The 18,758-nt window shown below is 38.8% G+C and overlaps 2 protein-coding genes and 1 long non-coding RNA gene across 3 annotated transcripts in view; 2 read left to right on the plus strand and 1 right to left on the minus strand.

Moving 5' to 3' along the window:
* The window catches only part of LOC146476771 (macrophage mannose receptor 1-like), a 98,734-nt gene extending 91,256 nt beyond the window's left edge, over nt 1-7,478 (plus strand). Inside the window, exons 7-8 of the mRNA XM_085113837.1 lie at nt 6,594-6,968; nt 7,267-7,478. Of these exons, the coding sequence (XP_084969963.1) occupies nt 6,594-6,968; nt 7,267-7,478 (587 nt within the window). The remainder of the gene's footprint in view (nt 1-6,593; nt 6,969-7,266) is intronic.
* LOC146476769 (uncharacterized) overlaps nt 1-18,758 on the minus strand; it is a 178,435-nt gene that overhangs the window by 108,688 nt on the left and 50,989 nt on the right. The gene's annotated exons all lie outside the window — the stretch shown is intronic.
* On the plus strand, nt 825-3,353 carry LOC146476777 (uncharacterized). Its single transcript, XM_085113930.1, has 2 exons — nt 825-879; nt 963-3,353. The coding sequence occupies exons 1-2, from the start codon at nt 858-860 to the stop codon at nt 2,003-2,005; spliced, it is 1,065 nt and encodes a 354-aa protein (XP_084970056.1). The 5' UTR covers nt 825-857; the 3' UTR covers nt 2,006-3,353.

Genomic DNA, 18,758 nt, shown 5'->3' on the forward strand with positions numbered 1-18,758 from the left:
AAGCTAAAGTCAAAAGGTTCACGCTATTTTATGTGAAACGTGAAACGATACAGGTATTTTTATGCGGTTTATGACTCCCCAGGAAAAGGAAATGTCCGCTAGGGATAATGGAATCCAAAAAATGGGGGTAACCACGCGTTCTTCTTAGATCATTTAGCTCCAATTTGAAAAAAGAGAAAAAATGCCATGCATTGATGTGTACTATAAATCTTTTTAGAATTATGCTACTGAAATATCTCTGAAAACTCCACTATTACCCCCATTTTCTTTATGAATACCAATAAACCTTGCTACTGAGATCTACTTTTGGCGCATGGTCATAAACTGCAAAAATCACTATATATTTTCCCAACCTGAACCCCCCCCCCCCCCCCAACCCCTTACACGACAAGGATTTTGCGGTAACATTTCACAGAAATCAGGCATAATTTAAGTATTTGTACACGAAACTCTAAAAGTCGAAATGTTTTGCTTCTATTTCTTAAGCTACTTTTACAGAAATCGGTAACATGATTTCTATATGTAATAACCTGGAATAAAAAAAAAAATACCCAAACAAACACTTCAAATGAAAAGACTTGCGCCAGATCAGTAAGAATCAAAGGATATTTACCTGGAGAATTTCATTTCCTTTCCTAAGTACTAATTGATCGATGCTTACAGTGCTACGCGCCTAACCGTTGCCACCTAGGAAAGTTTTTGATTAGTTTTTGACAACTTTTTGACATCTTTTTGACAACTTCTGATGGCTTCTGTTTCAATTGTCCAATAAAATCGCGACGACTTAACGCCGGTAACAAAAAGCGCGGAAATTTGCCGATTCACTTTGCTCAGTATAATCTAACGTCGGACTAATCATGAATGAAGATAAAAATGCTTGTAAGTTTTCTTTTCTAATTTTTCAGTTCTTCAAAGCTTGCGTTTACAACCGGCATGTCCGTTGCAATTTTTTTTTTGTGCAGCTGATGTCCAGTTACGACAAAACGGCAACGGTGGAATATATGACAATGGTCGCTCTTTGCCGACGATGTTTAGGGATAGAATTTTAGACCTGCATCACGACGGGCACAGTGAACGTCAAATTGCACGGGAAGTTCATGTGAGTCATACTTACGTCGGGAAAGTCATCAAACGTTACGACGAGTCGAATACAGCTCTTAGAGCCCAAAGGAAAACTCTCGTAAAGCCCAAAATAGATCAGACTGTTTCCGAATACATTGAATGTAGCAGACTCATGAGCCCAAGCATTTATGGAAATGAAATCAGACAAAGATTACTCCTTGATGGCGTTGTTCACCCAGGTGACCTCCCCAGCATCCCACAAATAAACAGAGTTTCACAAAAACAACATGCCATGACAAGGAAGAGAATAACCGTCGTCCCACGCGAATCTACTTCAGTTGGCGTGACAGAAGCGGTGGATGCTTTTCTTACCGAAATTTCGAACTTAAGGGCAACAAACTTACACTTTTTCGACGAATCCAGTGTAATCAAAACAACAGGGAATAGAAAGTATGGCAGCGCTGTTCTCGGCGAACCTGCCTTTGAAGTTCAACGCTACGCATCCAATTCGAACTACACAATTAATTTATTACACTCTATAAATGGGGTTGATTTTTATAACATTTTAGATGGCCCTTCCAACGGTATGGAATTATTAACTTTTTTCGACGAGGCCCTACACCTAGAGCGACAGGATGGGAGTGCAACTCTTGAACGCGGAGACTGTGTTGTAATGGACAATTGTGGATTCAATCATGCACGGTTCGTGGAACCTATTTTGAGGAACATGCTAGCTGACTGTGGGATAAGGTTATTATTTCAGCCACCATATCATCCTGATTTCAATACTTGTGAATTTTGTTTCCGTCAAATAAAGGATTTTTTGCGTCGCTATCAACTGTTAGCAGAACATGAAACTAAAATTGCCATCGCGGAGGCTATTTTACAAATATCGCCACAAAACTCGTTCTCGTATTTTCGCCACTGTGGACATGTTTTCTAGTTTTCATTTTTCAATAAGAACGATTTATTAACGAACATTTCTTACAGTACAACTTAGAATAAAAATAAATAAGAACATGGCTATTGAGTCCGCCTTCGTCTTTGTGTTCCCTTTTGTTTACTTTACAATAATATCTATCTCTTTATCAGTTGTAGTGTTTCAACCCAAAAATATATAAACTGTGATCCCGATAACACAACGTAAAAGAAAACCGTACATCATATAGAAATAAACATGTCAAAGTCACAAGAATTTTGGCATCATCGCGTGCAACAGAGAATTCTGAAATTGGTCAATGATAAGTGGAAGTTTCCAATCCTCGCTCTCACCCCAGTCTGGAACTTTATTATTCAACGCTCTCTGCAAAATTAGAAGATCACGGTCTAGGTGAATTCGTTTTCCACTACCATATTTGAGTAAATTTTGCGCCTTCAATCTCGGCCGCATCAGACCAAAGAATGATGTTTTTGCGCGCTCACGTGCACTTGCTAAACTTTTGATGTTTGCCTCTTCTTCAGCGGCTTGATTTTCAAGTGATTTGATCTCGCGTTGAAGCTCGTTGACCTTCATTTTGTGCTCAGGATGTTTATCTTTTATTTAACATGAATCAATATTTGAACAAGGAGGATTGCGGCATGTTGTTTTCGTATGGCCAGTTGCATGGCAATTGTTACACACGCGACCTCGTAGACTCTCAAGTGTCATGTACTCTTTCCCTTGTTGATTAAGTTCCCCCAGTTCTTCCTTTGCAGTAGCTACCTGGACTCGCAAAACTGTAAGATTTTCTGTCGTCTCCTGTTGTTTTGAATCCAAAGGGCTAAGTCCTTTCTGGTCATTTAGTGTTGAGGTACGGGTAGAACTCGCTCGCGCGTCTTGTGTGAAACTTGTTGACGACAACATTGTTGAATTGAACGACAACTGTTTTGGTTCTAAACAACTAAGTTCGTCGCTAGTACTTGGATTTCTAGGTTCAAAGTCTAGCCGTCTCATCTTATGCGGGCATGGAGAGTCAATTTCGCTGGGTTGAATGAATATTTTCTTGTAGTCGCGGTCTTTCACTTCTTTCGCAGTACGAAGCATTTCCGAGAACGCAAAAACATCCGCTTGACAAACATTCACCATATCGCCATCCTCGTCACGGTAACGAAGTCTGATTTTATCTTCAGCTAGGTGAGCCAAGGAAGAACAATATTTCTTGATGCTACACATAAGACCTCCATACGATACATTTTCCGGGAGGAAAGTAGCAAATCGGTTCCCTCCATATTCCACTTTTACCTAAAACGCCATGTTCGTTTGCCGTTGAGAATTGTGAATCCCTCGAGAGTGGACGCTGAAATGAAATTGACGATTTGACATCTCCGCCCTCGACATTTCCCATGTTTTGATTGGCCGGTTCAAATAGAAGCCGGCAAAAAGTTGTCAAAAAGTTGTCAAAAATATGTCAAAATTTAATCAAAAACTTTCTCAAGTGGCAACGGTAGTGCGCGTAGCACTGTAATAAAGATCGCGCAAATCTTCATATTTTGCAAGGTTATGAACAGTATCAACATTGCTTTCTCATTGGAATTGTTTATGGAGGAAAAAAAAAAGGTAACTGAAGACTGGCCACTCAAACTTTTCTCATGCCGGAAAAGTTAGAATGACTTTTTCTTACCCGCTCCAACTGGAACTGGTCGGTTGACAAGCAAGTAAATTGCTTCGTGACAGTTTGATGATCTCGCGTTCTTTCACTTATACCAAGCTAGGCAAGATGGCTGTGTAAATCATGATTGCAAGATTTCACTGGGACGATCGTGGGATCATTTTGTCCCGGAACTGGACCACAGGGTGAATTTTCGTTTAAAAACGAGCAGCTCATTGAGATCGTGAACTTCTATTTTCTCTTGATGCGGTGAAAGTGCGCAATTTGAAAGCATTGACAATTACATTTCCCCGCAGTTTTTAACGATGAGTGAATTCCGACGAGATAAATGTTTGTCGAATTTTTTTTCCGAAATTTGTAGATTTCGAAAGGCAAATTCAAAATGTCAAAAATATTAACAGATAAGTTGAGGCATCAATATCAGCTAAACTGACACAGGAAATTTCCTTCGTTGATTGTTGAGCCATTTGTTTGATATAGTGCGTTGCTACGTATTAAAAAATAATATTATTTAAAATGAATAATATTATGAAATATTATTTTATATACTCAGTTCCATTTAGACCCAAAAAAAATAGATGGACTAAGCGCTTTCTTTAAGGTTTAATCACTGTCAGACCAAGAATTTTTTTACTCTCAGAAACTCTGGAAAAAAAATTAACGTTTGACAAAGCTGTACGGTGTGTTAACAAGAATCGAATATAAACATCCCCAAAACTCAGAAATTAAATATGTTGGAGAAGCGAAATAATTGACCAGTTTAGGGTTCTAAATACAAATTGAGGCTCTTATTTCGGCAGCCGATCAAAGAGCCACAGCTTAAATTAAAATTTGCCAAAATTTTTGTCAACAAAAGTGCGTGACAATGTGCGTGACATGTTATTTTGTCCAATATTACGGATAAAATGCACCTGAAATCAAGGTTGAAAGCGCTTCTGATTTTGTAGATCCCAAACTTCAGTTTCGTTGTTCGTGTTAAGGAGATGATAATGATTTCTTAGAACTATTTTCTTTTACCATAAACCGCCGCCTTTTGGAGAAAACGATCTTACAAAAAGTTAATTTTTCCTCTCTTGAGGTAATAAACGTATCGAGAAAGTTTGAGATGACTTAGAATCAGAGAAAAACTATCCATGTAAGAGATTCTCGAAGTTGGTAGAATTTGAGTCGCGAGTAATTTGTCAACTCTTTACCGAAGTTAAGCTTTGAATTTTACCGGATTTCTCGTCCGTAACGGCCGATTTTTGGGGGGCGGTGGTCGGATCTCGAAAACTATAAGATGTTTGAATATAAAAATATTGCCTTTCAACATCACTGACCGAAAGTAGAAAACAGCTAAAAAAAGAAGGAAATCGGCCGACCCCCATCTGTTACGTCTGCCCGGTTTTCTTAGACAACGGCTCTTAACTTTAAGTATTATGGTAAAGGGAGTGTGCCCCCAAGAAGTAGAAAGCGTTCTTAGTTGGGCTGAAGACAACCTGGTCACTATAAACCTGACAAAGACCAAGGAGATGGTTGTCCGGGGCAAAGTGGAGAGACCTCTCCCCACAAACTGGGACCAGCAGTTCGATAATCTTCTTAGTAAAGCAGGGAGGTGTATGCACATATTAAGAGTGTGCAAGAAGTATGTTTATGGTTTAGACTACCTACATTACCTCTTTCATATCCTGATTACCTGACTATATCATATATCATATATTATTATTATTATTATTATTATTATTATTATTATTATTATTATTATTATTATTATTATTATTATTATATAAAAATATCATAAGACTTGTCTTACATAACAGACTCAATGTTAGCTAAGAGCCCATACAGTATTTTAAGCTCAACTTTTATTGTTTTGAGTTCTAGTAATCTGTCTGGATAAGTCCTTCCTAAAGAGTAATCGTCTTGGTTAAAGTTTTCTTAACTTTTCCCTGGTAGTTTTGCAGTATCACTAGGACATTGTATTACAATTCATTCACAAAAACATTATCGCATATTATTGCCATCGATTCACAGTTACATCAGCGATCAGTTCATACTAATGTTACCACTACTACAACTACTACTACTGCTTCTGCTTCTGCTGCTGCTGCTGCTTCTGCTACTACTACTGTTACTACCACTACTGCTGCTACTGCTGCTTCTACTGCTACTGCTACTGCTACTGCTACTGCTGCTACTGCTACTGCTACTGCTGCTGCTACTGTTACTGCTACTGCTGCTGCTGCTACTATTACTTCTACCTGTACTACTACTACTACTACTACCACCACTACTACTACTACTACTACTACTACTACTACTACTACTACTACTACTACTACTGCTACTGCTGCTGCTGCTGCTGCTGCTGCTACTACTGCTGCTGCTGCTGCTACTACTACTACTACTACTACTACTACTACTACTACTACTACTACTACTACTACTACTGCTGCTGCTGCTGCTACTACCGGTGCTGCTATTGTTACGACCAATACTTTCCACACGAGGTCATAGATTGGGCCACGGGATCCTGGCACTAGAAGCAAAATAGGAACTTTACAACCTGACGAAATTTGGCGAATTTTAATCGGCAAACAAGTTAACGTCCCTATTTTATAATTTATATTGCCATTCTAGCTGGATCAGAAGCGATCAGGTCAATACGGTTTCATCTCACCTGGATCAGAGAGTAGATGTAGTATGATTTTGTTCCTCCCTGCTTTAAATTTGGAAATGACGTCGCTTCTAATGACGATTCCAAAAATTACCAGTCTCTCATAATTTGTTTATTTTATTTTATTGTTGCCTTTTGTCTCTTTAAATCGAGAAACAGTTTCCTCGCTGAAAGAGTGTAATGTGCCAGAATATGGGCTTAATATTTAGCGGAAAATTCAATACTAAGTAACCGAGTAAATTTAAAATTGAGATGTCAAATTATTTCTGGAAAAATTTTCTTTCCAGCGACATGCCCAAGGGGCTGGTTACTAGTTAACAGTTCCTGCTACGAATTTTCGGACAATAGACTACCGTGGTATTCAGCGAAATCTGCCTGTGAAGAATTAGGAGCAAAGCTTGTGGTGTTGAATACCGAAGCTGAACAACAAGCACTTACCCCTTTAAAAGCACGGAAGACATGGATTGGTTTACACAGGGATTCCAGGAACAAGTCACGGTGGCTGTGGGTCGATGGGTCAAGCGCTGATTACACTAACTGGGACAAAGGAGAACCTAACGACGCCGGAGGCACGGAGAATTGTGTGGAAACGTTTCCTAGGGCAGGAGTGTGGAACGACCAGACATGTAGTGATTATGATTATTACGTTTGCGAAATCAGTGGTAAGTAAGAAAACACGATTTCCAATAAGCAATTAGACTACGATTCCTTCTAAACTGGATCTCTAGTAGGGTTATGGAAATATCCCTTAAGTCACTTAATGATACCAGAACCAGACCTGATAAATCCGGCTCTTCAAAGAAGACTTGACCTTTTTACCTTAACCTTATCCTACTGTTAAAATTTGTAGTCTTGAGATTTTGGCTGAGTTCGTCATTTCACAGTTTTAATTTGCCTACTAACTCTACCCTTTCTTTTCTTTTAATCACTTTTTGAATTTCTATCACAATCGCAACTCAGTAACAGAACTCAAGTGTGAAAAACTTTCTCTGGGGAGTGGTGTGCGTGTTTCTCCTTCTCATTGTAACTCGTCCAATCAAGATTATGGCTCAACTTGTTCCTTTCTCTGTGCTCATGACCATCAACTCAGCGGTCCTTCGTCTACTATGTGCGGAATCGATGGAGCCTGGAGCGAGGATGTTAACACAGTCTGCTGTATTGGTTTGTATTAAAAGCTTGATCTCTATTGTTGTACACGTTTATCATATGTAGTGTTCTCAGGCATTGGTTTGGGGCTTTGCCTCACGATAAGTCTTTTGCGGTACAAAATAGTACTTGCTCTCAATCCGTAAAACAGCCAACAATAAATAAACAGCTCGAAACCGAGAAAGGCTTTCGAATGTGTTATGGTAAAAAATGACAGAGTTTAAGCCATTTTGACATATTTCAGTGAGAAACAAAAAGTTGAGCTCTCACAAGACTTTATGGACATTTTCAAATAAACTTACCCAGAAATAGCTGCCTCGTTGATACTTTAGTGTGTATGACCATTGATTTATAAGTGGCAATCGTTTTCATGCTCTTATTTATTGTGGCTTCACATTACATACAAGTCTGTTATCTGAATACAATTCAGGAAAGAATTTGTTACAATGATACCGAATACAAAGACATAGAACACTAAATAAAACACATAAAACAAATAAATAAAAGCCACCCTGTTTATGCTTTTAAAGCATCGAGGGACATATAAGGCATTTAACAGCTGAAGGAAGAGTGTCGAGAAGCTTACGGAGTCCTTTAAGATACTTAACAAGTAGAAAACGATGTGGTAGTTCTGGTATACACTCGATTGTAAAAACGTTAATTCCTAAAACGCATAAACCATGGACGATGAGACCCAACGGATCTGTGGGTAGTGTTTAAAATTGGCCCTTGTTGGCCAACTTGACACTTTAAGGAAAGCTCGGACAGTTTCTATCATTCACCGCGTGCAACTAGTTTTGGTTATCAACCGTCGCATGAGCATAGAATATTATGCAAATAAATTTTGTACACTTATATCCATAAAGTCTCATCGTTCACGGTTTTTGCTTTTTAGGTGTCAACGTTTCTGCAATCGAGTGTACTCAGGATATTTAACAATTATTCGCCTCAGGCTCAGTAAATATTGGTAAATATTCGTCGAGAGGAATATTCACCAATATTTTCTAAGCCTGAGGCGAATAACTGTTTTAGTATAATTACTCAGGTGATTATCAGAGAAAAACAAGAACCGTCCGAAAATTGTCAATTTTGTTTGTTTCAAATTGTCACGCGTCAATGAACAGAGACGCGCAGTCTGCCGATCACATGCTCAACAAGATGCCCCTAATGGCATTTTCGCTGGATGCTTAATGTGGCCTCATTCATTCTTGTCCCCAGAGCCCCAACGTTTTTTTTAAATTATGAACGAGTGGCTCTGGGTCCATCCAAAAATGTCTTTTTTTTCATTGGCTGTCGAAAACCTGATGCGCTATAAGGTGAAAAATGCTACGCTTCTGCGCATTTGTCTTTACTTCATAATACTGAGGAGTACTGAGCAATAATAATACTGAGCAAGCGCAATGGTAATTTATCACAGTGAGCGTGCGCTACCGGATGTCGTGAAATTCACGACATCCGGTATCGGCTGTTACCAGGGCCTACGATCCAACCACTGACCAAAAGATCGTAGGCTCTGGGAACGAGGATGGGCCTCATTTATTCCCATTGTATGCTTGGCAGAGTTTTAAAACTATCCTCGCTAATGGAATATTTTGAGTCACAAAAATAGCGTGATGTTGTTTCCGTATATGTATTCCCTTGTGTTACGCTACTTATCGTTATACGGGAAATTGCATTACGATAACATAATGAACCAAACACATGGCCTGACTCATGTTTTTAACTCGTGAATGCACGCATGCGCAATGAACGAGTTATCGTAATGTGGGCCAATCTCGTTCCCAGAGGCTGCTTTCCTTTTGGTCAGCACCAAGGAAGCAAGACCTCTGGGCTAATCATTGTCAAAATCCAGCAAATCGAAATCTGATTGGCTAATACATTTTACCGAAAGTGTCGTCTTCGGAAGTTTCAAACAAGAAATGAAATAGAGACTGTCAAAGATATCGAAGCAAAAACCGCCGTAGAATCGAAATGTAACTAAATTTTCTCGCGCTTTTTTTTGCAGTGAGTAAACACGAAAAAGATAACAATTCAAATCACATGACTCAACGGAAAAGGCGCGAAAACCTCTGCGATATGTTGCAGCGTTTGACAAAGCTGAATGACAGTTGACACTTGCGACGGTCGAGTTAACGATGGACCTGACAATTTTTGTAAAAACTCCTCTAATTATCGACTCTGAAATGTGGTTCATATTCAATGATGGCCGTTTAAAATCGTTCTTAACATTGTCTAAAGTAGATAAGAGTTAAACAGCCTTTCTCGTGCTGTTGAAGGAACTGAAAGAAGCAAACTTGTAATCCATTCGCACCGCGTAGTCTGCAAGTTGATCTGACTGGAAGAGAATTTATTGAAGATTACTTTGTTGAACAGGAACAGATATTCTGTCAGCAGCCCAGCAGAAACATAATTGAACTTGAACAAGGAAAACCAACGGCCTTTGTTACGACTGCGTTAAAAGCGGAGTATTCAAGAATACGTGGCCCAAAAAGTGGTTCAGGAAGCGGACGGACAGAAAGACAAATATATTAACGCTTGCCGGAATAGCGATCGTTGTCACTCTATACGCAACAGTTCATTTGTGAGCTTTGTAAGTTTGCAGCTTATAGGACTGATAAACCACATCGAGTGCAGGTAAAATATTTTTTTTCAGGATGAGTTTCTTAGGCTTACACTGAGTGTGTGAATTGAAAAAAAAATTGGCGATCTTTCTGGTAAGCTTAGATTTTTAAGTTGCTGGTTATTTCGGTTGAACGTTTACAGAGTTGTGTCTTGTTATTAAATGTACTTCTACTATTTTATTGTATTTATTCTGGGATCATTGTATGTGGGTAAGCAAAAACTGATCTTGTGAAACCTATCGTTTGTAAATTTCACGGCAAAAAAAATTAAGCTTAAATTTGTAAACAATTGGTGGTATTTGTCGTCGACGGCAATCAGGCTAGAAACGGTATCTTGCTGAAGTTTCTCGAATGTTGTTTGAAAATCTTTACCCTGTTTTAGTTAATTCGGGTTGAAGCTTATATAACCTCCGACCAGCCTCTATTTTCGTTTCGCTATTAGCTTTACCATGGTGTCATGAAAAAACTTGGCTATCTCATACTGCGTAGACTGCGTATATTCACCCCCATTCTAAAGTTTTAAAAACTACATTTACAGGCGAAATCAAGCTTACTTTAATTCGAAATGAGTATAGTACAACAAATGGTTTCTAATCAGTATAGCCTATGTATGTGTTTTTGCCCCTGCCTATGGAAAATGTTTGGTTTTCTAAAACGATCTGAAATTGTGCAAAATGAATTTGTCGCGGTTGAGAGAGGCATATCGCCGACAAACCCAGATTTTACGCAGCCTTAGTTTTGGTTGTTTTGTTTTCGAAGTCTCACATAAATGACAATCACTGGCAAATGGGAGGGATGGAGGTTGTCACCTTTTTCACTCGTATTCTTGGCCTTCGATGCTCTTTGCCAGAGGCTGTCTTCCTCTCGGTCAGTAGTATCCCCCTTTAAACCGGAAGCAGGATACTTGCTTCCGGTTTCTGATTAGCCCAGAGCTCGTGGACGTGTGGCCACCGCTGGCCTAAAACGAGCGCGGCCTCTGGGGACGAGATTGAATGTGGGCTGAATTTCACGGTCGGCATTAGATAACATAGGTTGAAGCGGTCCCGACTGATCGGAATTTTCTGATCGTCCTTGTGACGTCATCGTCCGACTGCTTTCACGAAATAAACAAATATGGCGCTGAAGTGCTTTATTATCCTTTGCATTGTGTGATAAATTTGCCGGCGGCCAGCTCTGTTGGGACAACTATTCCTCAGTTTACACACTGAAGGACTGACAAAGCAGATTTTTTCGAGGAGTGGATGAATGTTTACATGCCTTTACCATTTTATCTTTGCCCACCGCTTCACTCGATGTTACTTCTTTGTACTGTTGCAGAGGACACTACATAACATAGGGTGAGGAGGATCCGAGCCCAACTGGATCCAGTCTTCGTTTGGAAAAGTATTCCTCATTAATTATTTGACTCAAAAGCAGTTCTTTCGATGAATACATGAATTTTCAACAACCTATGTTGAAGTGTATAAAAATATATTTATTTATATTTTTTTAATGGGAGGACTAGCTTCTTTGTAAAAGCCCGAAAGGTAAATGCTTTAGTCCTTCTCCCTGTTGTAATGTTAAAAGTAACTATATTGGACAATCTTTTGCTATCTTTAATCATGGGAAATAAAATAAAGTCTGTGATTTCCTTTCCTGTAATCTAGGCACAGTGTTATAGTTTGAAAATCAATCGACCACATTGCAAGCATTGATGTCTCTATATTGGTGCCTGTTTTTATTTTAAAAAAAATTGTTTGAATTTCGGACATGATACCAAGACCAGAAAGGGCATGCATGTGATCATGAAAGACTACAAACTGCAATTTTATAGGAATTATGTCTCTGGTGTGTACCCAGCAACAAATAGCATCTATGGTGACATTTGCATTTACAACTATGCAATTGTTGTATCCAGACTTCTGAAATAATCCAACCACATTAACAATTTGAGTAAACCTAATCAGAAGTTTTCCCCTTTTTTTTTCAACCATTTGATCCTTTCATCAGCCTCTCCAGGGCATGGCAATGGGAAGGGGGCGAGGGGGCTGGGGTAGATTTCTTGTAAGGGGCATTCTCCTGGGGTTGAATTTGTAAAGTCACCAAACATTCTAAATAACAAAAGAGCACTGTCCAGAGTGAAGTTCCTAATTTTCACTAACACGTTTTCTTCTAATTGAAGTTTTGTGTATGTGAGGAACTCCATAATTCAAAAAAAGGATCACAACATGTTAAGTTAAAGGAAGGATTGTGTTGTTATTGTTGTAAGAAGTGTCTCAGTGTCATCCTGTGGATTCTAAATCCATTGATTTTCTTTTTTAATTATTATTATTCCAAAGGTTAGATCCCCACATTTGCAGCTATTGACAGGGCTCAGCAGAACTGTATTATGGGGGCAAAAGTTAACCAAAAATTAATAAATATTAACTCACCATGATTTCCAAAGTTACCAGTACCCATGTAACAGGAAAACTTTACAGTATTTTTCGTTTCAAAACTTGAAAATTATTAGCTTTGCGACCTGATCCATAGAAGAAACGTAGCAGGTTCTTTTGGGAATTTGTTCGCAAGGAGCAAAGTCATTATAATTTTCTTCCATTATCAAGACGCGAGCTACGCAAAGGTAAATTACAACTCAAATCTCCCGCCAGATTTTCCCGGGTTCCCGCTAATATAGGCAGTTCAGCGGAAGAAGGGAGTTATTGCTACTCTTCCCAAATATCGGTCAAAGAACACAAAAAAAGCGCACGCGTTGTGTTTGACATTATCGCGCTTTATTTGACCTGCAACGAAAAATCACTTGTTGTTTATGATTCATTTCTGCAAATGCCACTACACGTCACCCTCACCCTATTATGTAGTGCAAAAACAGTACAAAGAAGTATTAAACAGTACTTTCGTGAAAGATGTATACGTAAACAGTTTCATCAGGTGTTGAAAATTCATATAACAGCATATGTTCATGTATTCATCGAAAGAACTGCTTTTGAGTCAAATAATTAATGAGGAATACTTTTCCAAACGAAGACTGGATCCAGTTGGGCTCGGATCCTCCTCACCCTATGTTATGTAGTGTCCTCTGCAACAGTACAAAGAAGTAACATCGAGTGAAGCGGTGGGCAAAGATAAAATGGTAAAGGCATGTAAACATTCATCCACTCCTCGAAAAAATCTGCTTTGTCAGTCCTTCAGTGTGTAAACTGAGGAATAGTTGTCCCAACAGAGCTGGCCGCCGGCAAATTTATCACACAATGCAAAGGATAATAAAGCACTTCAGCGCCATATTTGTTTATTTCGTGAAAGCAGTCGGACGATGACGTCACAAGGACGATCGGAAAATTCCGATCAGTCGGGACCGCTTCACCCTATGTTACCTAATGCCGACCGAATTTCACTCGCTTGCTCGCTCGATCAGCTGTAAACTTTATATTAATTTAATCAATTAAATGCGTCTACGTATAGTGCATGTATTCACCATCAGCTGCAATTACGGGACAAAAAACAAGGACATAAAATCAACTCAACGAATAAATTATTCTTAAAAGAAAACACTAGTAAGTGTGTTGTCTGCTAACTCCTTCCATTCCATTCCATTCCAGAAAATATGATGGAGAAACGTCTGACGGTGTTCCCTGCTCATTCGCGTATTCTTTTTGGGTGGTCCGAAGTAAATTGACCGTTAAAATCGTAGTACGACAGGTGCCAGATAATTCCAAACCCTCAACAACTTAACAGCGGCAATCCAGAAATTTCGCCTGGAGGTGTGCAAAATGAAAAAAATAGAAAATTCCCAAACTTTGCCAGGACATAGGTCTAGATGAAGTATTACTAGAAAAAATACTTTGAAATCGATTAGCTTTTTATTTTTGGCGAACGGCGACAAAGTCGGTTTTGCCGCTCCCACATAGGTTTTCACGGCGTCCACACCATACGTTACTTGAAAGTCGCCTAAAATAAACATAACAGTAAATCCGATCATTAAACATCTTAATCAAAAGAATGCATATTTAGGAACAATCTGAAGTGTTAATTGTTCAATTCTATCGCGAACTAAATATTTTTTGAACTTTTAATTTTTTTCCATATTTCGCCGATTTTGGCGGAGCAAAAACATGGCAACATTGGGAGGGTAAAATCGCTTCTTGGTACATGGCGTGGTTTCACATCAAGTACATCGAGCGAAAGAGCAAGGTTTCATCTTCAAATAACTGCAATAAAATTCTTGGGCTACGTTAAATATAAAATTTTAGAGCGCCAAACAAAAGTGACCCAACGGTCAAATTACGCAGTTCCTTGTCACGCATTCAAAAGCGTAAATGAATAATATGCTTGGTAAAAGAAATAATGGGTCAATTTTCGCCAAAAATCACTACTGTTGCGAAGATAATACTGATTTTGAGTAACATTTCCCTTAATTACTGCTTAGGCTGTTTGAAATTTCAACTTTAAGCGGCTACTTCGAAAGATTGAATTCAAATTCTTCTTGTTCCGAACGTCCGATAACCGATATATTTATAAATTACCTGGTCTTGAAACAAACCGTAAAACAGGATATTAGCCATATTTACACTTCTATTGGAAGACTACTATTTGCAGATCTGTACATACCAAACTGTGAGCGCTTAGCATGAAGATAGGTATCTACTTTTTGCCTCACAAGTTGCAGACGGCCACCGGCCGACGCGTTCGAAGCAAAGGAAAAGATTGCGTGACAAGTACCCAGCAGTTCATGCGGCCACGCAGCCACGCGTCCAAATTACAAAGACGAGGCATTCCAGTCGTTACGCTTTCTCTAGAAGTTTGTGGAGCTTGTTTGGAATCTTCAAATAATACTTTAATGTTTTTTTATCATTTTTAGGAGACCTTTTTGAACGTACCAAAGTTAAGCAGGTGTTCATCATTTAACCCTGGGACCATTTTGTCCTGGGTATTGTCCAACTCAGCACGTAGAGAATATCCTTGGGTTAACAAATTTGTCTGCTATATAGTCCTCTTCTCTTCAGTACTTGCATTTGATAACGCTTAACCTTACTGAATCACTTTCTGCTGATTCCAGTTGTGATGAACTACCTTTTGTTTCTTGTTCAACGTCTTCATGGAAAGTCCACATGGCCCTCCAACAAACGCGGAGTAACCACGTACAGGTTAAGGTTGCCATACAGTGATGTTGTAACCGCGGGCGCACACAGATAATGCGATTCAGTGTGTCAGTGGGGGAGGGGGGATCATTTAAAACTAGGAATACAGTTATAGTTAAAGTATCTATTGCTGTCTATTGTGATTCAGAAATGACAGGCTCATGTTCACGTATCTAATCTCGTACTAATTCGTCTAACTCGTCATCAGGCAGTTTACTAAACGACCTGAAATCTTCTAAACCATAATCTTTTATCCTCCTTGATATACTAGTCCAACGAGATACTCCTAACATCTCCGCAATTCTAGTGTAAGTAAAGCCCAAACCCAGGAGGTTTTCCATGAGCTCTGCAGAGATGTCGAAAGCTGGTTTACCGGGCTCATCACGTTTTAGCCTGGCACAAATATTCTTTGCCACTGAGGTTGGAGACAAAGATGCTATGGCTAAACATTGCTGCAGGGCGGATAAGACATCACTGAAAGCTGATGAGAGATTGTCTAGGGTTTCTTTGTCATAAGCGTTAATATTCGAACTGCTGTCTCGGAGCGTACGAAGCAAACTCACCGTTTGATCAACAACAACAATATGCTTCTCCACAATTTCGTCATCTACTTTTGACTGGGAAATCTGGTCAGTTTTTTTTTACAGCTTTATTGACCATTAAAGATGTTAAATACAGCAAATTAAACAGCCAGAAAGAATGAAATATATGTGCAAAGTGATTTAAAGTGATAAGGTCAAAAGGGCAGGTGCGAACGGGACGCGAGGACCCATGCGAAGCACCTCCCATGATACAAATAATAATTAAAACACGATCAACCAAAAGACGCTAAAAAACTAGGAATGACAGGGGCAGGATCGTACAATTGACCAGGTACAGGGATAGAATATGTCAAAGTGATTCTGCAAAAGGTGAAACATGTGTTCAGTAACAAAGTTGCGGAAGGAAGCAGTAGTTGAAAAAATGGTAGGGGGTGAGAATTTACAGATATAGTTCCAGAGCTTAACAATACGATTAAAGTAAGAGGCCTGAAAAGTGCTAGTTTTACATACAGGAGTTTTAAGGTTATAACGATTACTCAGTCTGGTTCGGCCGTGAGAAACAGGAGAAACAAAATCATAAACATTAAGATCAGTAAAACCTTTCCGACATTTGTAAAAAAACAAAACAAGATCTTTCAGTTCGCGGTCAAATGTCAGAGGAAGAAGTTTCAAAGTTAAAAGTCTGTCTCTGCATGACATTATGCCTACAGGTTGTTTGAGGATCCACCTTGTGGCCCTCCTTTGAACCCTTTTAATTTGAGTTTTTAATGCAATCTTGTCCGGGGACCAGACTTGGGTCGCGTAGGATAACTGAGACTTCACAAGTGCAAGATAAAGTGAGCGTCTAGCAGAGACATTGTTTAAGGATCGAGGAAAGAAATCTTGGCAAGTCAGACTTCACATCGAATTCGAGCCTTGTGTCATCATCTTCATAGGCTGCCATTACCGTAACCGGCATTGCCGCCATGGACGACGCCGCCATGTTTGTAACAAGCGATGCTATGCGTCACTGACCAGAAATAGTGAGGGCTCAAGAAAGTTGAATTGAATGAATAGTTGAATGTTGAATGAAGAATTGAATGTTGAATGAATAGTTGAATGTTGAATGAAGAATTGAATGTTGAATGAATAGTTGAATGTTAAATGAATAGTTGAATGTTGAATGAAGAATTGAATGTTAAATGGATAGTTGAATGTTGAATGAATGGTTGAATGTTAAATGGCGAGTTGAATGTTAAATAACGTGTTGAATGTTAAAAAGCGTGTTGAATGTCGAATAGAAGTTGAATATTAAACACATAGTTGAATATGTAATACAAAACTGAATATAAAATTAAACGAATTGAATATTGCTACATTTGGCTTGCCATACTTGCCACTATTTCCTTCTGCATTCACGAGTTGTCTCACAGGAGCCTTTGATCTATTCTGGTTATGTAATTTCAATAAAAGTGTAAGATTACAAATTGTTGTCGTTTCTCCAAAAAGCAGAAAGAAAAACAGGCAAAAAACCTTTCCTTAATGAAAACTTTTAGTAAAAATTGACAATCAAACCTTTAATCTTTTGGTGAAGTGGATTTCCAGTAGCGTTTATAAAAGCATCAATTCGACAAAGTGATATGATGTGTGTTTTAGCTTATCAATGTCCTTTCCTCTCCGCATTGTGGTTTCACAACTGTCAAACAAAGCATGATTCCTTCGCCAGGAACTCTCCAATCTTTACGTTTTAACGCTGGAATGCTTCTTAGAAGTTATTCTTTCGATTTACCGCTTCAAAAGGGTTAATTTTCTTTTTGAAAACGGCATAGTTGAGCCTAAAACACGTAAACAATATGGCGGAAACATTCCTTCTAGGAGCAGTTCTAGGAAAGATCAGAATTTAATCCAGGTTTAATGAATTAATCAAATGACGATTTGACGTGACACAGGTGGGAATGAAGGGGTCCTCTCCCTCGTGATATACGCACCGATAATAGATTTTGATTGGGCTGTTTTGGTTGATGACAATCAGAACAATAGATCCCTTTTAGGAGATGGCAGAGTTTTATGAATAAATTAATGTGCAGATTTTAAGCTACCATGAAGAAAAAAAAAAGAAAGCAGACCGAAACCTTGAAACCTGCTGCCCTCAGAGCATCCCACGTAATAAATCACATGGTCAACCGATAAACTGTTCATAAATAATGCCTCAAGCAGTATGTCAGTATTCTTTAAAACTTTTCTGCCGTGTCAATGAGAAAAAGTATTTATTTGACATCTTCAGTGAATGAATGAATGTTGGGTTTCTCCGATCCGTTTACCAAAATAGATGCACATGAAGATGAAACAGGTTGTTTGGTGTAAAACTCGAGGATGACGCGTATTAGCACTTTGTCGCACAATTTCTTGTTGTTGGCCTCACCGGTTAACGAACTTTTATAAATTTCCGTCGAAGATAAGCTGCTTCAGGTAGGAATTAAGTCCTTTCTTGGCTTCACTAAACAAGTCCACAGTTGTCCCAGGTCAAAATTTTCTGTTGTTTGGCAGTGAATTCAGATGGTGGTTAAGAACCGTTCGAACGGACAACAAACTAGTTTTCTTATAAAACTGGCTTCTTTTCACCTCATTGAAACGTAAAACTTAGAGACCTTTTCTCATCTCGTTTACTTCCATTTTTTTTAAATTCGCTTTGTTGGTGAAACCATTCTGTTAAATAAAGACAATTTTGTGCGAATTTAATTTGTTGTTTTCATGTTATACTGGTATCGACATCGACAACATTTCCACTATAATTTACAAGGTTTTTTTTAATTACAACAAGAAGCTGTTTTCAGTTTATACTCGGGCCATATTTGACTGCGTGGTGCGTAAGCTTACATTTTTTTGGCAGTGATAACCTCCAGCATCGTTAATTCCCCCAAATCGATAGATACAGAGATATAGTGAGGCAATAAGTAACCACCAGATAGAATTGCATTTCTTGCAGTCAAAATGAAATACAGGGAAAAACGACATTTGTCATGTGCAAAAGACACTATAAAAAATAG

Source organism: Pavona decussata, unplaced genomic scaffold (assembly GCF_977016875.1).
Source record: "Pavona decussata unplaced genomic scaffold, jaPavDecu1.1 SCAFFOLD_72, whole genome shotgun sequence".
In the NCBI taxonomy this organism is placed as follows: domain Eukaryota; kingdom Metazoa; phylum Cnidaria; class Anthozoa; order Scleractinia; family Agariciidae; genus Pavona; species Pavona decussata.

Excerpts from the sequence above, each read along its gene's own strand:
- LOC146476777 (XM_085113930.1), top strand. The coding sequence starts at position 858 with ATGAATGAAGATAAAAATGCTT. Across the intron at positions 880-962 it reads GAATGAAGATAAAAATGCTT|CTGATGTCCAGTTACGACAA; the intron begins GTAAGTTTTCTT and ends TTTTTTGTGCAG.